Source organism: Zootermopsis nevadensis, unplaced genomic scaffold (genome assembly GCF_977971745.1).
Source record: "Zootermopsis nevadensis isolate Lab colony 2312 unplaced genomic scaffold, Znev_1.0 Znev_ptg000045l, whole genome shotgun sequence".
Lineage (NCBI taxonomy): Eukaryota > Metazoa > Arthropoda > Insecta > Blattodea > Termopsidae > Zootermopsis > Zootermopsis nevadensis.
Window position 1 is genome coordinate 1,468,307 of NW_028259177.1, and position 15,429 is coordinate 1,483,735.

The following is a 15,429-nucleotide window of genomic DNA, read 5'->3' on the forward strand; positions in this document are numbered from 1 at the left end:
AGAAACTTGATCACAGTTACATTACCTGGCGAAGCAGCAGGAGTTCCTCCTGCCTCTGACTTTCCAATTTTGCTTGCAAAACTTTCAGTTCTTCTGTATGTTTCATGATGAGGTTGGAAACTCTCTGTTGGTGGACTGACTCATGTTCATGCTTTCAAAAGATAATGAATGAAAAACATTATTTTACACGTATCTTCAAAGTATAAAATATTAGTCTCAGAAAAGATAGAAAGATTACATACCTGGATAACTTTCAAGGCTATGGCAATCTGTTGTTCAGCAAACTTATCAAACTTCTGTTTCAACACACTGTATATTTCAGTATGATGCTCATCAAAGTTGTTCTTCATATTATCCAGTTCATTTCTTTGCTTTTCCTGTTAAAAGAATCAATGACATTCTTACTGCACTTTCCACACAAGTAGATAAATTAAAGCATCAAGAATTCATGTCAGGGATTACAAACGAATAAATGCTCTCAACACAGCACTCCCACATTCCACTCAAACAGCATTAATTACTTCAATCTGAACAGTTCAATACACAACAACATATACCACCATAAAACTGTAAATACCACTCAGGTGACTAGCACAAATACACAAACACAAAATGGAAGGTGCTAAATCAAAGTGCATATAAATATGAAAGTATTATGTTGACAGCATTTTGTAATTTGTATAGTTCAAAACACAATTGTATGTTCCATTACAACACATCAAAATAGCTTCCTAAGTGAACATTCATCAGACTCCTAAGTACCATATCTATTAATAACAATATAGAATTGCAAAACTCTACACTGAAGACAATGGAGTTTCTTCCACCTCAAAATTCTGCAACAAAAGTATGCCACCTGGATGTTTGTCAATAATATGGACTTAATTCCACATTTCATGGGTTCAATACTTAATATATCAGGACACAAGCATTGAAATGGTGTTCTCATTAAGCCTTCCTTCCCATTTGGAAGCAGCATTTTTAACCACAATTTCAGATTACTCCATCAACAATTTTTGAATCCATAGCAAATTCAAACTTTTATTAAGTGTGTGTGTGTGTGTGTGTAATGAAAGCATGGTGATACTCCCATAGCCAGAGCAAATGGAGAAGAAAAATGTTCAGAACTTCGATACAGGTACAGTTATTCTTAAACAATTTAAATATTATTTTTACCTTTCAGATTAAAATTAAATGCTTGAAAATTATGAACATCCTGTAACTTTGCAATTTGCTACACAAAGCGGTTTTTTCAAATATCTGACAGCCATTCTAATGAGAACATTAAAGTTGAGTACCAGTGTGTTACTTATTATAGACAATCATAAAATCACCTTTATTGCAGCCATTCCTTCTGCCTCCAGTCTTGTGACTAGATTTTGACTGATGCCAAGCTGACTGTGCAGTTCAGAGTTCAGGAGTGCCTCCACCTCTTTTGCCTTTGCATCCAGCTGCTGCTGTATACTCATAAGCTAGAAACGTATGCCAGTAAATTCATTAACTCAAATGAAACTTCAGATCACATACTGTGCATCTACAAGAGCTGAAAAAAGTTTTCTTCAGTGAAGTAAAGTGAAACAATACGGTACAGAGTGTGTAAAAATATTAGCTTGCTGCCCGATTCATCAGTCTAGAAATGTAATTGTGCACTGGTCATGTACTTACTCTGTGGTCTATTGCACTATGCATCATAACATTACTGCCATAAGACCAACAGCCTATACAAATACCAAACAGATCATATATATAGCTGCAGCAACCGTTTAGGGAACTAAGTAATTTTGTAAAAACAGAAAAGATGAAGCAATAAAATGCAAAAAATTTCTTAATTTTCTTCTTCTGACTCATTCCCATTTTTGTGTGTTCATGGAGAATTTCTAAATACTATATCTATATACACTAAACATACTGCAAGTATAGAGGAAGTTCAACAAAAACCTGCCAGAGAGTGATTCCTAGAGTTCTGTTTGGCCAAATTATACTGATAACACATGCCTTGAGACATGCATTCCATTGAGTTACCAAATCCTGATGTCTTTCCTGCAGTATTCTGCAGTCTGCACTTAAAAGGTATCATACACTGTCAGCTGTACTTCAGTGTCCAGCATCCCCTGTGGCCCATTAAATGAAAACAGGAAGATGAGAGGTATGCACTGTATAGAAAATGTTTAACATCTTGTAATAAACTGAAGAGTCATTAGACTTCATGGTCCTTACATGCAAATGATACGCTATGGCCAGGTTTCTAATAAACCTTGACCAATGTGAATCACCCTCAGGCAGGATTCTGTATCTATAATTATGGTAACCGAACAAGGCTCAGTAGAATGCTCACAATCTGACAGTCTGGGCCAGAAGAGCACAGCTTCTTTTATAAAAATACATAAAACCAATCAATTTTTAAATAAAAAAATGTTTATTCCCAATATGTATAATTATTTACAAAATCAGTCTTTAAGCCTGAGCCATAAAAGTGCCTTAAACAAATTGTGAAAAGCAGAAAACAAAATGAATTACACAACATTAGCCCAAGCCGTGGTGGACTTCTGGGTTGCTGTGCCATGTAGCACTTTAGCTGTGCCATCATTTTGAAGGAACATTGTGCCTCCATCTTTAGGGCTAAGTTCTGTCCTGAAGGTGGAGGAACATGTTCCTCAGAAATTCCAGCACACAGCCAAAATGCAACATAGCACAATAACCAAGATATCACCATCTATATTCACATTACTGTGAAAACCTCAAATCCTACAATATTAGCACCAACCTATGCCAAGGCTTAAAAGATAGATGGATTATCCGTAAATTAAAAATTTAAGCTGGCAACAGTTCTGACCCAGACTACACTTTACATTAAACATTGACCTTAACAGTAAAAATGTACAGTTACCATGTATAACCTTATTCTGACACAGCACAGAATGTATAAGTTACAAATCGAAAATAATGCATGAGTTCACTAAATATATGGTTTTATGTTCCATGTCATCTCATACAGTTAAAATTAATCTGAGTATCTTTACTGTCAGAATCAAACTACTGTAAAAAGTAAATTAAACTACATAAATACTGTTCTAAAAAAAATTACACATGATTCCAACCCTTACAAATACCCCTTCTTTTATCTCTCTTAAAGCAAGCCTATGGCATGCACTTTTGATACAAACCAATAAATGCATAATAATATATAATCAATTATTTTAAATTAAGCAGGAATTATGAATTCTAACCCCTTTCCTGAAATAAAACTCATATGCCATTTCCAGAGCTCATGGAAGAAACAATTGGAAAGTCTCAAAGAATAACACTAGGATCAAGCACAGCAAACCATAGACAACTTATGACTAACTTAAATTAAAACTCGAAGCTATGTTTTAGAAAACTTGCATTTAAAATAAGTCTCAAACATATCAGAAGTAATATGAAATATCATTTGAAACATGTCTGCCTGATTAAAAACAAATTTCTTAACATTAATACTGCATCTGTGAAGTCAGGTACATCTATTAACCAACATCTTAACATTTACAAAAGTTAATTTTCTTTACCTTGTAAAAAAATATTGGGTATTGTGACTTTTTAACACCAACATTTTCCAGCAGAGTATTACTGAAAATACTGGAGATGAAAGAGTTAACAGTAATCATGTTTCAAACATGTAAAATAGCCTCCAAGAGATCAATCACTTCTGACATTAACCTTCAAGTCAAAGTTTTAATACTAAGTGTACTTTGTAAGGAGATGGCAGAGTGTATCTTCTCTGCTTGCCAACCACTTGTAAACAAAGTTGCTCACATACACTTGCCATAAAATGGTGAATGACTCTAAGGTAAGAATATCATGGGGAAAATGTCCAAAAAATAAACACTTTTCTCAAATATAGGACTATATATCAAGTAGAATTACTGCTGCAGAGAAAATACTACACACAGTTCATTGTTCATTCCACTTCGTCTTCAGTTATTTGAACCACAATATTTCACACTACATGGGCACCTCATATATCATTTTTGGAAACTGTTACTGCAAAACCTCAATGACTTTACAGGCTATGAGACTGCTGTCACAGTCAAGAAATAACAAGTAAATATTAATAGTACAGAAATAAAATATCGTTTTATAAACATCAGAACATTTTTCGTAATTCTAATTTTTCTCAATGCAGGCAACCCTAGTTACAACATATACAATACTTTATCAGTTCTAGTTGTATAAATAAATAAGTGTAAAACTCTCTGGTCAAAAGTCAATGTCAAATGCCATGACAGACCATCATAATAGGAACCTGCTTCTCAAGGATGGAGAGACAACTTGTAAGCAAAAATGCATCACACAATGGAATGGATCCGTTAAAGAAACCTCAGAAATACATCAGTAACTACATAGGAACCTGATATTACAATGGCAGTTTCAGAATTCAGTTCTTTTTATAGCTACTACATACACAACCACACGTCATTATTACGGAGAACTATAAAAATACCTCAAATTCATATAAATTAATAATCATTATCACAGTAAGATTTCTAATATTACATATGTCAAATACAAGGCCCGCTATTTACTGGAGTTCTGCGTTCTTAGACAGTGACATGAGAACAGGGCATAGAAAACTACGAAACACCTAACCCTGAGACCTGAAATTCAGATTCAGTATATAGTATATGAGGTAAAATAATGTACAGACACCTCAAAGAGACCAATATAGATATTCTAAAAAAAATACAACTTAATTGGGAAACCTACTTATAATCCCATATTAGTACAAAATACTGACTCCATTAAGAGCTACAGAAAATCCAAATTGCATAATTTATTTCATCTGTGATGGTGGAATAGGCAGCATGCCATTCAGTGCCATACCTCACCAAATTCAAATTCCATTTTTCAAAACTGAGTACTTTAGACTTCTCTCTTAAATAGTTATGTATTAGTAAATATGACTTTGTCCCTGGTTTTCATAAGTGAGGTTACAAAAAGAAAGTATTCTTACAATAAAACTAAAACTGAGTTCAGTAATTTACCATGACATCCAGCCAAGGAGTTGTAAATTAACACACATACCCCACTCACACCCTCATCCTCAAGTATGACCACACAGGAAAACACATACTTTTCTGGTTGAAATCTGTGTACAGCACAACCAAGATTAATTTCTCCTGAAATCATGTTTCAAAATACACGCATGTCTTGCATCTGACATCACATAAATATGGCAGTCTTGTATATTGTGTACCTATTAGTAAATACCAAAGTATATATGTGTCATGGCACAGACATAGCTGCATTTACCTGTTCTGTGTGCTGCTGCTTAAGTGTATGCACTTCTGACATGAAATTCTTCTGCAGTTCTGTCTCACGTATAGTAAACTGCTCCTCCAAATAAAGTTTAAGGCGAGCTACAGCTTGCTTGTGCACCTCTTCCAGTTGGGAACGCATCAACTCTAACCTCTCCTGTTCACCAGTGTTATCACTCTCAACTGTGGATTGGTCTGACTGCTGATCAAAGCCTTCCAGAGTCCTTGCAGAGCTTACTTCAACCTATGACAAATAAATTAATGCAACGAAACTGCAAACAGGCAAGGTCCTGAGAACTTTGTTCTCCCATCTGAATTACAAAGTACTCTTACAATTTAATGATCAGCAGTTTCAGAGGTCCTTGAGAGGACCTCATGTTTCTGCTTACCGAATGCTAGCTGATAAAAGAAGAGCAGTGGAACTCCAGCTGTAAAAATATCCCTCTACATTGCTCAGTACTACTGAGCAAGGAGGCTAAGTCATCAGCACTCCTGCTTAATACTAATGAAGTACCTGGTTTAAATCTTTACCTAGAGACTAGGTATCTTGAAATATATTTTCTGCAGTTCTACTTCCAGTACAGTACCCTAAACCAGGTCATGACCACCTCCTTGCATATCCTTTCTAATTTATTAATCAACCTAACATCTGATGGTATATAGTCTCAGCCACTGACAGCATTGTTAAATAAACAAAAAATGGAATTTTGAACTACACACTTGCTTGGCCCTGAGTTCCAGTTGCCAGTGCCGGATACGCAAATCACGGTCACGTATCTCAGCCTCCAATGCCAACTTCTGTGTCTGTAGTCGGTCTTCTTGGTCACGTAGTCGGTCCTCAATCTCATGAAGATCCTGCTCCAACAAGCGTTTCTGGCGTGTTAGCTCCTAAGATAACACACCAAATTGCAATATAGAGAAACATACTAAGCAGGGTCTTCGGAACTTTGTTTATTTACTTACTGAATTCAGCATGCTAACAGAAAGCAAACAGACAGACTTCCAAAACTATTAAAATATTACAAACTACATAGATTAAGAACCCAAGAAGAATTTTCAAGAGGCTGTGCGATGAATAAGTCTGGAATGGGCAATGAGTCACCTAACTCCTTGACGTAGGATGGTGTCAAATCTTCACATACTACTACCGCAGAGTCAGTTAATTAACAAACGCAATAATCAACTTACCTGGAAAATGTTATCTTTTTCTAGCATTTGATGTTCCATCATCTGTATCTTGAGCTGTGCACTCTTCAGTTCTTCTCTCTCATTTTCCAACATTATCTTGATCACATTCATCTCCTAATTCAAAATTAAACGTATTCATATTCAAGCACAATGTAGTATGCAAAAAATGTTAAAGGAACTGGCTACAGGCTGGATGGCCAGGGTCAAAATCCCAACAGGTTTATTTCCCCTATCTTTTAATCACTTCCAGACCAGCTCTGCCCCCACATGCCATGTCCAACAGCCAGAGTTTTGACCTTGGTATAATACTAAGAAGAAGAAGAAGAAGAAGAAGAAGAATCCACAGGTGTCTGTCTCCTCTTCCCCATATCTCAGTAAGATGACAAGTTTATTTACAGCTTAAGAAATGAGAAGGTTTTTTATGTATCATGAAGGGAAAAAGGCCACACCAAAATAGATGTGGTCCATTTCCAAACATTCACCTGGAGGAACTGACAAAACCTTTCATTTGTGGTTAGCTTAAGAATAGGTGAACACCCTTATTTCAAAAACAAAGATAACTATGACTTAAATGTAGTTGTCACATCAAGACCAGTCTTCAAGAACACCACAGATTTTTATACAATTCTACATTTTACACAAATGTAACTGATGCAGGCACTATAAGAATTAAATATGATAGAGATGATGAAATACAGACTCAAATTGTTCTACACTACTAACCTAGATGCTCTGTGAAGTGTTACCAAAGCTTCACAGAAAATGCACCGGTCTTCTTAAGAAATAACAAATATGCAAAAGTAAAACATGTGATCAAGATGTTTAAATCCAAATTAAAAGCATTAAAGTTTGATTTATGTATTAACCCACCTCAAACTTTTGCAATAATTCATGTTTCTGCCTGTATAATGTTTCCTGTAAAACTCCTGTGGAACCCACAAGTTCTGCCAGGCTTGTGTGCTGTTCTCGATATGCTCGCAATTCAGCCATCAAGTCACTCTGCTGCTTGTCCAGATTTGACATCCAACTTTCTACCTGCTCATATCCTCCAGCCCGCTGAATTATGTAAAAAAATTAGATTAATAATGCTTACCTATTTTGGGCATACAAACAAAACTAACAGATGTATACAAATTACAAATATTACAGATGAAGTTTCTACACAACACTAAGAAATGAATAGAACTCAAATCAGAACAATGAGTTTCCACATAAGAAATCTGTACTATATGGCCATATTTCAGAACAAATTCTGTACTGCAGGAGGGAGTCAAGGGCATTCATTTTCTTTTATAAAATATACCTGCAACATTCCAACATACTGTTGTTGATTCTTAAGTTTGTCAAGAAGAGACTCTTTCTCAGCAACCAACTCTGTGTTGCTCCGGAGAATGAGTTCCAGCTTATGTTGTAATTCAAGCATGCCACTGTCACTACTGGCATTGCTGTTAACATCTGTCACTCCCGAATGAACTGCTGCACTATCACTCTTCTGAACCATTTCCAGTTCCAAAGTAAGTTTCTCATTATGATTTTTCTCATCCTCCAGGGAACTTTTCAGAGTTTCAACTTCAATTTCAAGTTCTTTTAACATACTGTGCAATTCCTCCTGTGATGATGCTGGAAATTAATACATTAATATTTAAATTACAAGTTAAAATTAAAAAGGACACAGATACACATCTTACTAAAAAAATATCAATAAAGCAATCTGTCAATCAGTTCTTGAAAATGGTAATTGTCAAGTTCTCTGAAACACTCATAAAGAAGTCTACTACATCACCCAATAATGAACAGATGAGATCAAACAAACCACAGTAAAGTCCTTGGCTTCAATAATTATAAGCTCTTTGTCTTCATATTCATTTCCATTTACTTCACTATCTGATCAAACATTCATCTGTAACTCTGCATTTGAAATGAAATGAAAAGTGACTCACTACAGACAGGAGTGATTTCAGTGTGACCCGTCTTCATCTGCAACAGTCGGCTCCTGCTAGACTCACACTGCTCCTTCTGCATGCATAGCACAGCAAGTTGCTTCCTACAAGCTCCTAGTTCTTCTTTGGTAGCATTATGCTGTTTCCATGATTCTTCAAGTTCAGAACGGACCCTAGCCAATTCTTCATGGTACAAATTAATTTTCTTTGCATATTCTCCTTTAGACTTCTCTAAAATTAGTATTTTCTCATTTAACAACTGTAAAGTTTGTTCTTGTGACCTCATTTTCTCCTTCAAAAATACAACCTCTTTTGCTTTATTTCCAAGATCAAGAAATAAATTTTCTATTGCAGTACAATTTTTCTCATCAATAACGTTTTCAAGCCTTTGTTTTACAAGCTGGTGCAATCTGTCTTCAGTTGCAATTTTTTCCTTTGCTAGTTCAGTATTTAGTGTTGTCTGCAAATTACGAAATGTTGTATTTTCATGTTCCAGGTCAACAACCTTTGATTCAAGGTAACTTTTTTCTTCAAGAATAGTATCCCTCTCTATTCTAACCTTCTCTAATTGCAATAATTTATCCTCAAGCTCCTTACAGTGCAACTTGGCCACACTGCTTTCTTCAATATATAGGAGTTCCTGAAGTTCCTTCTCCTGAAATTTTGACTCCAAAGTTTCAAGTTGATTTGCTAATTCTATTTTCTCTCTTTCAAAAACAATTAACTTTTCTAACAATTTTGATGAACAGAATGATGAAACAGGCTCTGGCACATTCATAGTACTTCTTTTCCGTCTTTTCAATGGCCCACTATCAGAAATCTGATCTCCATCTTCACTGTAATTTACAACTTCAGTATTGTCAAAACTGCTTGTAACATCTTGACCACTGCTGACAATGGATTCAGTCACACTAGCACACTCCAATGGAGTCACTACAACACCAGCACGTGTCTCTGTGGCAGGAGGCAATTCTGATCCACTAGACGCCAATACATTCTCATCTACACTACAGCTTGTTTTTAACTTATGTAACTGAGAGGCCACGTCTTTGAGTTTCTCTTCAGTCATCTTCTTCTCTGATGCTAACTGATTCCTCTCTGCTTGTAAATGTTTATATTTTTCAGAAAGTTCATCTTTTTCATACTTCAGCTTCTTAAACAAATTCGTTGCCTTGGCAACTTTCAGAGTTAGTTCACAACTATCCTGATTCATTTGTTCCGAGTCCATTTTCACAGTGCACAGAGCCTCCTCTAGCTCCTGAATATGTTCTCTAAGCATGTGCTCCCCTTCTTCTTTTGCAGCCAGTAAACCTTCGAGTTTCAGGTACTGTACAGTCATTTCTTGCAACTGCAACAGTACCTGGACCACAACACCCAATATCCATCATCCATGTAATCCAGATTAAAATTAACAAAAAGCTGATGAACCAACCTGACAGCCACTCGAACACTTGAGTCTTCATCTCCTGCTGTTGTAGACATGGTATTCCTTGTTGATGCAGCAGAAAATTCACTAGTTCAAATTGAGCCCTGCATAAAGTTTAAACATTTGTAACAACCTATCACACTCACTTAATAAAGCAGATTACACAATCACTGAAACACGAACTTGTCGTACAACCATCACAGCCACTGAAAATCTGCAGAGTTCACACAATTTAACTTTTATTGCAATCTGTAATTCTTAAAATGTAGTATGGTTTACACATAAAAAGTAATTTAACTAATCACAACCAGCAGAGCTCTTCTCATGAACCTAAAAGATGCTTCGTTACTGGAGAAATTCTACTTTCTGTAATGTAAAAAGTTCATTAGTTTTCATAAAAGCCCACAAATGCACCCTATCCTGAGTCACAGGAATTCAATTAATACCCTGCATCCTATTTCTTTAATTTCCATTTTAATACTCTCCCATCTATGCCTAGGACTTCCAAGTCATCCCTTCAGATTTAGCAAAACCCTGTTATGTATTATACATACCTCAACTACCTCCTCCTCCTCCAACAATTTCTTTTCACTTAGCTCCAAACATTCTCATCAGTATCCCATTCTCACTCATAATCCATGTTTTAACCTAAGTGACAGACAAAGTTAAAAACTGTCGTAAAAAACGCCTAAAATAAATGTCCATAAAATGTTCAAGTTTTCTAGCAGTAGGAATGCAAAAGAATCTGAACCGAATGGTGGAAAGTCTTACCCAAATTTATTCTGCTCTTAATTTCTTCATGAATTAAATTCTGATTTGTTACTGTCGCTCCATTTCTTCGCGAAGTATTGATTTATTACTGAACTTGGCCACATTTTCTAAGGACTTGTATTTTCTTTTGCTATTTATTCTGATGACGAAACATAATCGCTATCTTTGCGTTTATATCAAGAACAGTATCCTCAGCGCAAACTGTCCATTTAAATTACAACCCCTTCTTGCCTTGGGCCTACTTAATGGCGTATACAAAGGCAAGAAAATAGCTACTCAGAATAAGAAAATATGAAGATTTATATAACCAACTGCTTTTTCGACTATTCCAATCTACAAAATACGATCCGAAATTCACAAATACCCAATCCCTAAATTCTACAGGCACAAGCACAACTAAACACACTGAGCTGACATTAAAGACTGTTAGTCTCTAAAACCACACAACCGTCACTGGTGGACTACGAATAATCGCACAGAATAATCCCCACAGCCATACTAACTCCATCTGTGAACCTGTTCAAAGTGCACCCGGGTTTTGCCTAAATTTACAAACCTCACAGCAATGTTCTGCATTGACCAATATGCAAGCAGTTAATAGAATCATCATAAAATGAAATGCAAACACACTTAACATATTTCGCACAGACTGCCCAACATACAAAACGATAACACAACCTCAAATCCTACTACCTAAAAAGTTGCCAACGGATGTAGCTACGATATAATGTAATTCTGCTGCCATCTATCCACATTCATTGTAAAACTACTGTCTGTAACAACATTCTGACGGTCAGTCAGGAGCACTACTTACCATCCAAGTTCCTTTACCTATCCTCCTTCTCCTGCCCCTTTCTTAAGACATAACGTTAGCTACAAATCAATTTAAGAAACCTGAAAATGGTGGTCTTTTAGGATACAGCGATCCGGTAGAAATTGACAGATGTTTCAGAGTTGTGCTTCTGAAATGTCAGTCAATTTCTACCGGACTAAACAGTGCAATATCTCAGAATACAATTACCTTCTTGTCAGCACTGAAAGCTCAGATTTACGAACTACACAAATGATAATGCAAAGAAACATCTCCACTTTTGAAAGTGTATGAATGTAAAGTGATTGTACTTTTGAATGGAACTGCTGAGAAACTTTCTACTCATGTGAAAGTCTGACGTGACATTGGTTTTAATCACTTTACATTTCGTCTAAACAAATCAATCCAGCATTCCCTTGCTGAAATGCATATTGAACAGTTACGATTGGGTAAACTTCAATGAAAAATGTCCTGTGTTGAACCTCATGGAATGAAAATCAAAGCACAAAATAGGTTGCTTGTCCAGATATCAAATAAACTGAATAGAAGTTACCATGAAAGCCACAAAAATTTAGATTCTACACTTGAAACGACATTATAAACAAACACAGCATATACGTAAACTTCCTCATTTATTTTCTGTTGTTTATGAATCATCTGCATTTACCCCAAAACCACAGACTAATATAATAATTCTACAAGATTTGTGCACATGTACAAGATTTGTAAACTGAAAATCACATTTTTGAAAATATTGATTTTAATGATATCATTCATAATTATTTCAGGTCAAAATGTGAAAGAAAGAAAAAACAGCTATTTAATGCCTTTATAGGGGTATTGATACTACCGGTTCCATTTGAAATGTGGTGGTATGACACATTACCTTTGTAATCTCCAACGATGTGGCCCCATGAGATTTGACCTAACCTCAGTTTTATAAACTGTATATTTTGCATTTTGTTTCCACACTGCTGTCCTTAATATTTATAAATCCATAATTTTAATGAAATAAACTGGTGTTGCTAATCAAGATGACAATCACAATATACATGATTATAGAATTTGTACAGTCTGAGACAACATATGCGACCTGTGCTCTGTTAAAAGCAATGGTATTATCATAATATGTACATAAATAATGATCACTTTATTAATAAATTATCTATACTTGTATTTCAAAATATATCCATCATAGTACATTGTAACAGTATTTTAAATGAGATTCATTTTCTGATATTGCATTTGCATATTATATTAAAATGGCAAGTACACAAAACACTTTTCCAAGTATGCCGGTGGCCCAAAGAGTTCTTGTAATGTCCCTGGTCCACCTACTAAATATACACTTCATGATAAAACTGTAGTGCACTGAAGTCAGGCACTCAAAACAGTTTCTGTTTTTGTAACATATTTCATTTTTAAATCAAGCATCATTTCAACTTCACATTGAAATTAGTGTGAATTTTATCATGGAAACCCTTTATTTATTAAATATCTTTATATTTCTTTCAAACTAACATGACTCACTGACTTTTCCAAATTAACCAACACACAAAGACTGCCAGACTCCTCCTGCATCACTTTGAAGAACTGGTGTTTATCCATGACATTACTTGGTAAGCAAAATTCCCTTCTCATGCTGTGTTGTGTTCACATTGCATTAGTCCATCCTCTCATTCCAACTTTAATTAATTTCTTCTTTTTCCCCTTTTCACTCCTATGTGAGGCATAAGGCCTCTATTTTTAAAAGGTTTCAGTAATCAGTTAGACCAGTGGTTCCCAACCTTTTTGTGCCTAAGGGCACATTTGAGAGTTTATGAGATCGTGGCGGGCACCAACCAATCAACAAAGCCAAGTTTTCTTTTCTCTGGACAAATAAGATATGGACACCAAGAAATACACAAAACAACACGTTTAATGATACAAGAAACCATGCAAACAAAAATACGTACTTTTATAAGTACAATTATTATTATTATTACTCAAGTGGGAAGTTAGTGTGATGTTTGGCGCTGCATTTGATTGGCCAGTTTTTCAAATTTGGGAGTGTAGGATGATGTTGCTACTCACAAACAATCATCAAGATTGGCGTCAGTAAGTCGAGATCTGTGCTTTGATTTTATGATGTTCATGGTTGAACGGCCTTCATTATTCAGTATAACCTCTTTCCGTAGCAATGCGGGCACCCAAAAAACCCTTGGTGGGAGCCATGGTGCCCGGGGGCACCGCGTTGGAGACCACTGAGTTAGACATTTGGTAGGACTCCTTGGACAAGCGATCGGCCTGTCACAAGGCCTTTACCTGCACACAGGACATCACAACACAGAAAGACACTGACAAACATCCGTGCCTTGAGTGTGATTTGAACCCACAAATCCCAGTGTCCAAGAGCACGAGGCCCACGCCTCAGACGGTGCGATCACTGTGACCAACTTAATTTCACTGGACACTAATTAATTGCCTCATCGTACATGCTAATGTCTCTGATTCTGTGGTTTGGTAATTCAGTTTTTCCCATATGAAGTGTGGCAGCTTTGTCAGTACAACATACACCGATTCTATGAATGGTCATTACTGACTTCATATTGGCATTTTGCATTCTGAATGTTGTTAACTTAAGAATTCCCACCACCTTTAGCACAACGTCAGACCCAACTACGATGGTTTATGGGGTGTCCCATTAACTCGTTCCACCAATAAGCTGGACAGGTACTCAACAACTGCATACTGCTTGGCTTCTTGGGCAACTTGCATCGGCGTGACTCCATCTTGATTTCTTAGCATCAGGTCTGCTCCAGCAGATATCAGCCGTTTCACTATCGGAACATGGCCAAACAGGGCCGCTGCATGCAGAGCACTTTCCCCATTCTGATACAAAGTAAGTGACATTTTAGTGCGTTTGTCTTCTTACAACAAATATCTCTGGTGATCGTAAGGGTTCGGTTACAGGCGGTTTATCACAGAATTAAAACTTGTTTGCAACAGGACCACATGAAGTCAGGTTTATGGACCTCATGCAGTCTGTGTGCAATTCAGTACTCGACAGAAGGGCAGGTGACAATTAAACTGTTCCCCCTCTAACTCAAGAAGTTTACATAGTCTAGAAATAAGCAAAGAATTAAGGTCATTAAATGAATAGCCAAAGGGGTAGTATGTTGTCTCAAGGGTACATATCCTGCTGGCAGATATGTACCATTAAAAACTTAGGAAATGCCATTCATTCCTACAAAGTCCAATGCGTGCATGTCCAAGTTGGGACCGGCCAGCTAAGGGAGACAACCCCGACAGAAAAACATCACTCCCTCAGGATTGTTGAGGGTTGGACGCGAGGCTGACAACCTCAATCCGTAAAACAAAGATTTGTTTCGAAACTTCAAGCTAAGCCTCGGGTGAAAGATTGAAGAGGCCAAGGTTCAACTTTGAACTGTAGTTCCAAGAAGAAGAAGAAGAAGAAGAAGAAGAAGAAGAAGAAATGAATAACTAATGAATAATTTAATGACATTATTTCAATGCACAAGCTACATAATGCCAAATGAGATGAAAAAACGATTATCATGTATGATAACTGGTAAAGATTTGGAAAAAGATTATTATGTCCTATGCGAAGGTGTATACCCAATCTTCACCTGTAGAGACTGAGGAAAATTATGAAAACAATAGGACAGCCGACAGTCCAACTGAAATTGAAACCATATGCCTCCTGAATACAAATCTACAGCACCGATGTTATATCTTATTAATATACATGTTTTGTGTGCACGTAACCTCAGCAACGTTTATTTTGCTACTTACAGGCAGAAGTCCAAGAGATGGCTGGTACTTCAGTAATTCTTCTACAACACTGGAGTGTCCTTTGTGTGAGGCTTTGAACAGTGCTGTGGCACCATCCTGCAAAGCACATGCAGATATCCACATGTCAGAGCAAAGCTCTGTTTCAAATGTAGGTATAAACATTTAAAATATTTCAAATAAGAGACATGAGGAGGCAAATACAGA

General features: G+C 36.4%; 2 protein-coding genes across 27 annotated transcripts in view; both read right to left on the bottom strand.

Annotated features, from left to right (window-relative positions):
- The window catches only part of LOC147871609 (uncharacterized), a 49,706-nt gene extending 38,367 nt beyond the window's left edge, over positions 1 to 11,339 (bottom strand). For 8 of the 17 annotated variants that reach the window (XM_087360592.1, XM_087360591.1, XM_087360589.1 and 5 more), the window contains exons 1-11: positions 10,620 to 11,338; positions 10,403 to 10,496; positions 8,423 to 9,952; positions 7,786 to 8,102; positions 7,353 to 7,538; positions 6,483 to 6,596; positions 6,015 to 6,182; positions 5,290 to 5,538; positions 1,335 to 1,472; positions 243 to 377; positions 26 to 151 (exon numbers count right to left, since the gene is read on the bottom strand). In XM_087360592.1, coding sequence (XP_087216718.1) covers positions 26 to 151; positions 243 to 377; positions 1,335 to 1,472; positions 5,290 to 5,538; positions 6,015 to 6,182; positions 6,483 to 6,596; positions 7,353 to 7,538; positions 7,786 to 8,102; positions 8,423 to 9,761 — 2,772 coding nt within the window. In that variant the 5' untranslated portion in view covers positions 9,762 to 9,952; positions 10,403 to 10,496; positions 10,620 to 11,338. Of the gene's footprint in view, positions 1 to 25; positions 152 to 242; positions 378 to 1,334; positions 1,473 to 5,289; positions 5,539 to 6,014; positions 6,183 to 6,482; positions 6,597 to 7,352; positions 7,539 to 7,785; positions 8,103 to 8,422; positions 10,063 to 10,402; positions 10,497 to 10,619 lie in introns of all 17 variants that reach the window. The other 9 variants (XM_087360595.1, XM_087360593.1, XM_087360584.1 and 6 more) reach the window with 8 other exon arrangements.
- A 706-nt stretch (positions 11,340 to 12,045) lies between these two features.
- LOC147871610 (fatty acid synthase-like) overlaps positions 12,046 to 15,429 on the bottom strand; it is a 32,185-nt gene continuing 28,801 nt past the window's right edge. For all 10 annotated transcript variants that reach the window (XM_087360606.1, XM_087360608.1, XM_087360607.1 and 7 more), the window contains 2 exons: positions 15,226 to 15,321; positions 12,046 to 14,301 (listed from right to left, as the gene is read on the bottom strand). In XM_087360606.1, coding sequence (XP_087216732.1) covers positions 14,089 to 14,301; positions 15,226 to 15,321 — 309 coding nt within the window. In that variant the 3' untranslated portion in view covers positions 12,046 to 14,088. The remainder of the gene's footprint in view (positions 14,302 to 15,225; positions 15,322 to 15,429) is intronic.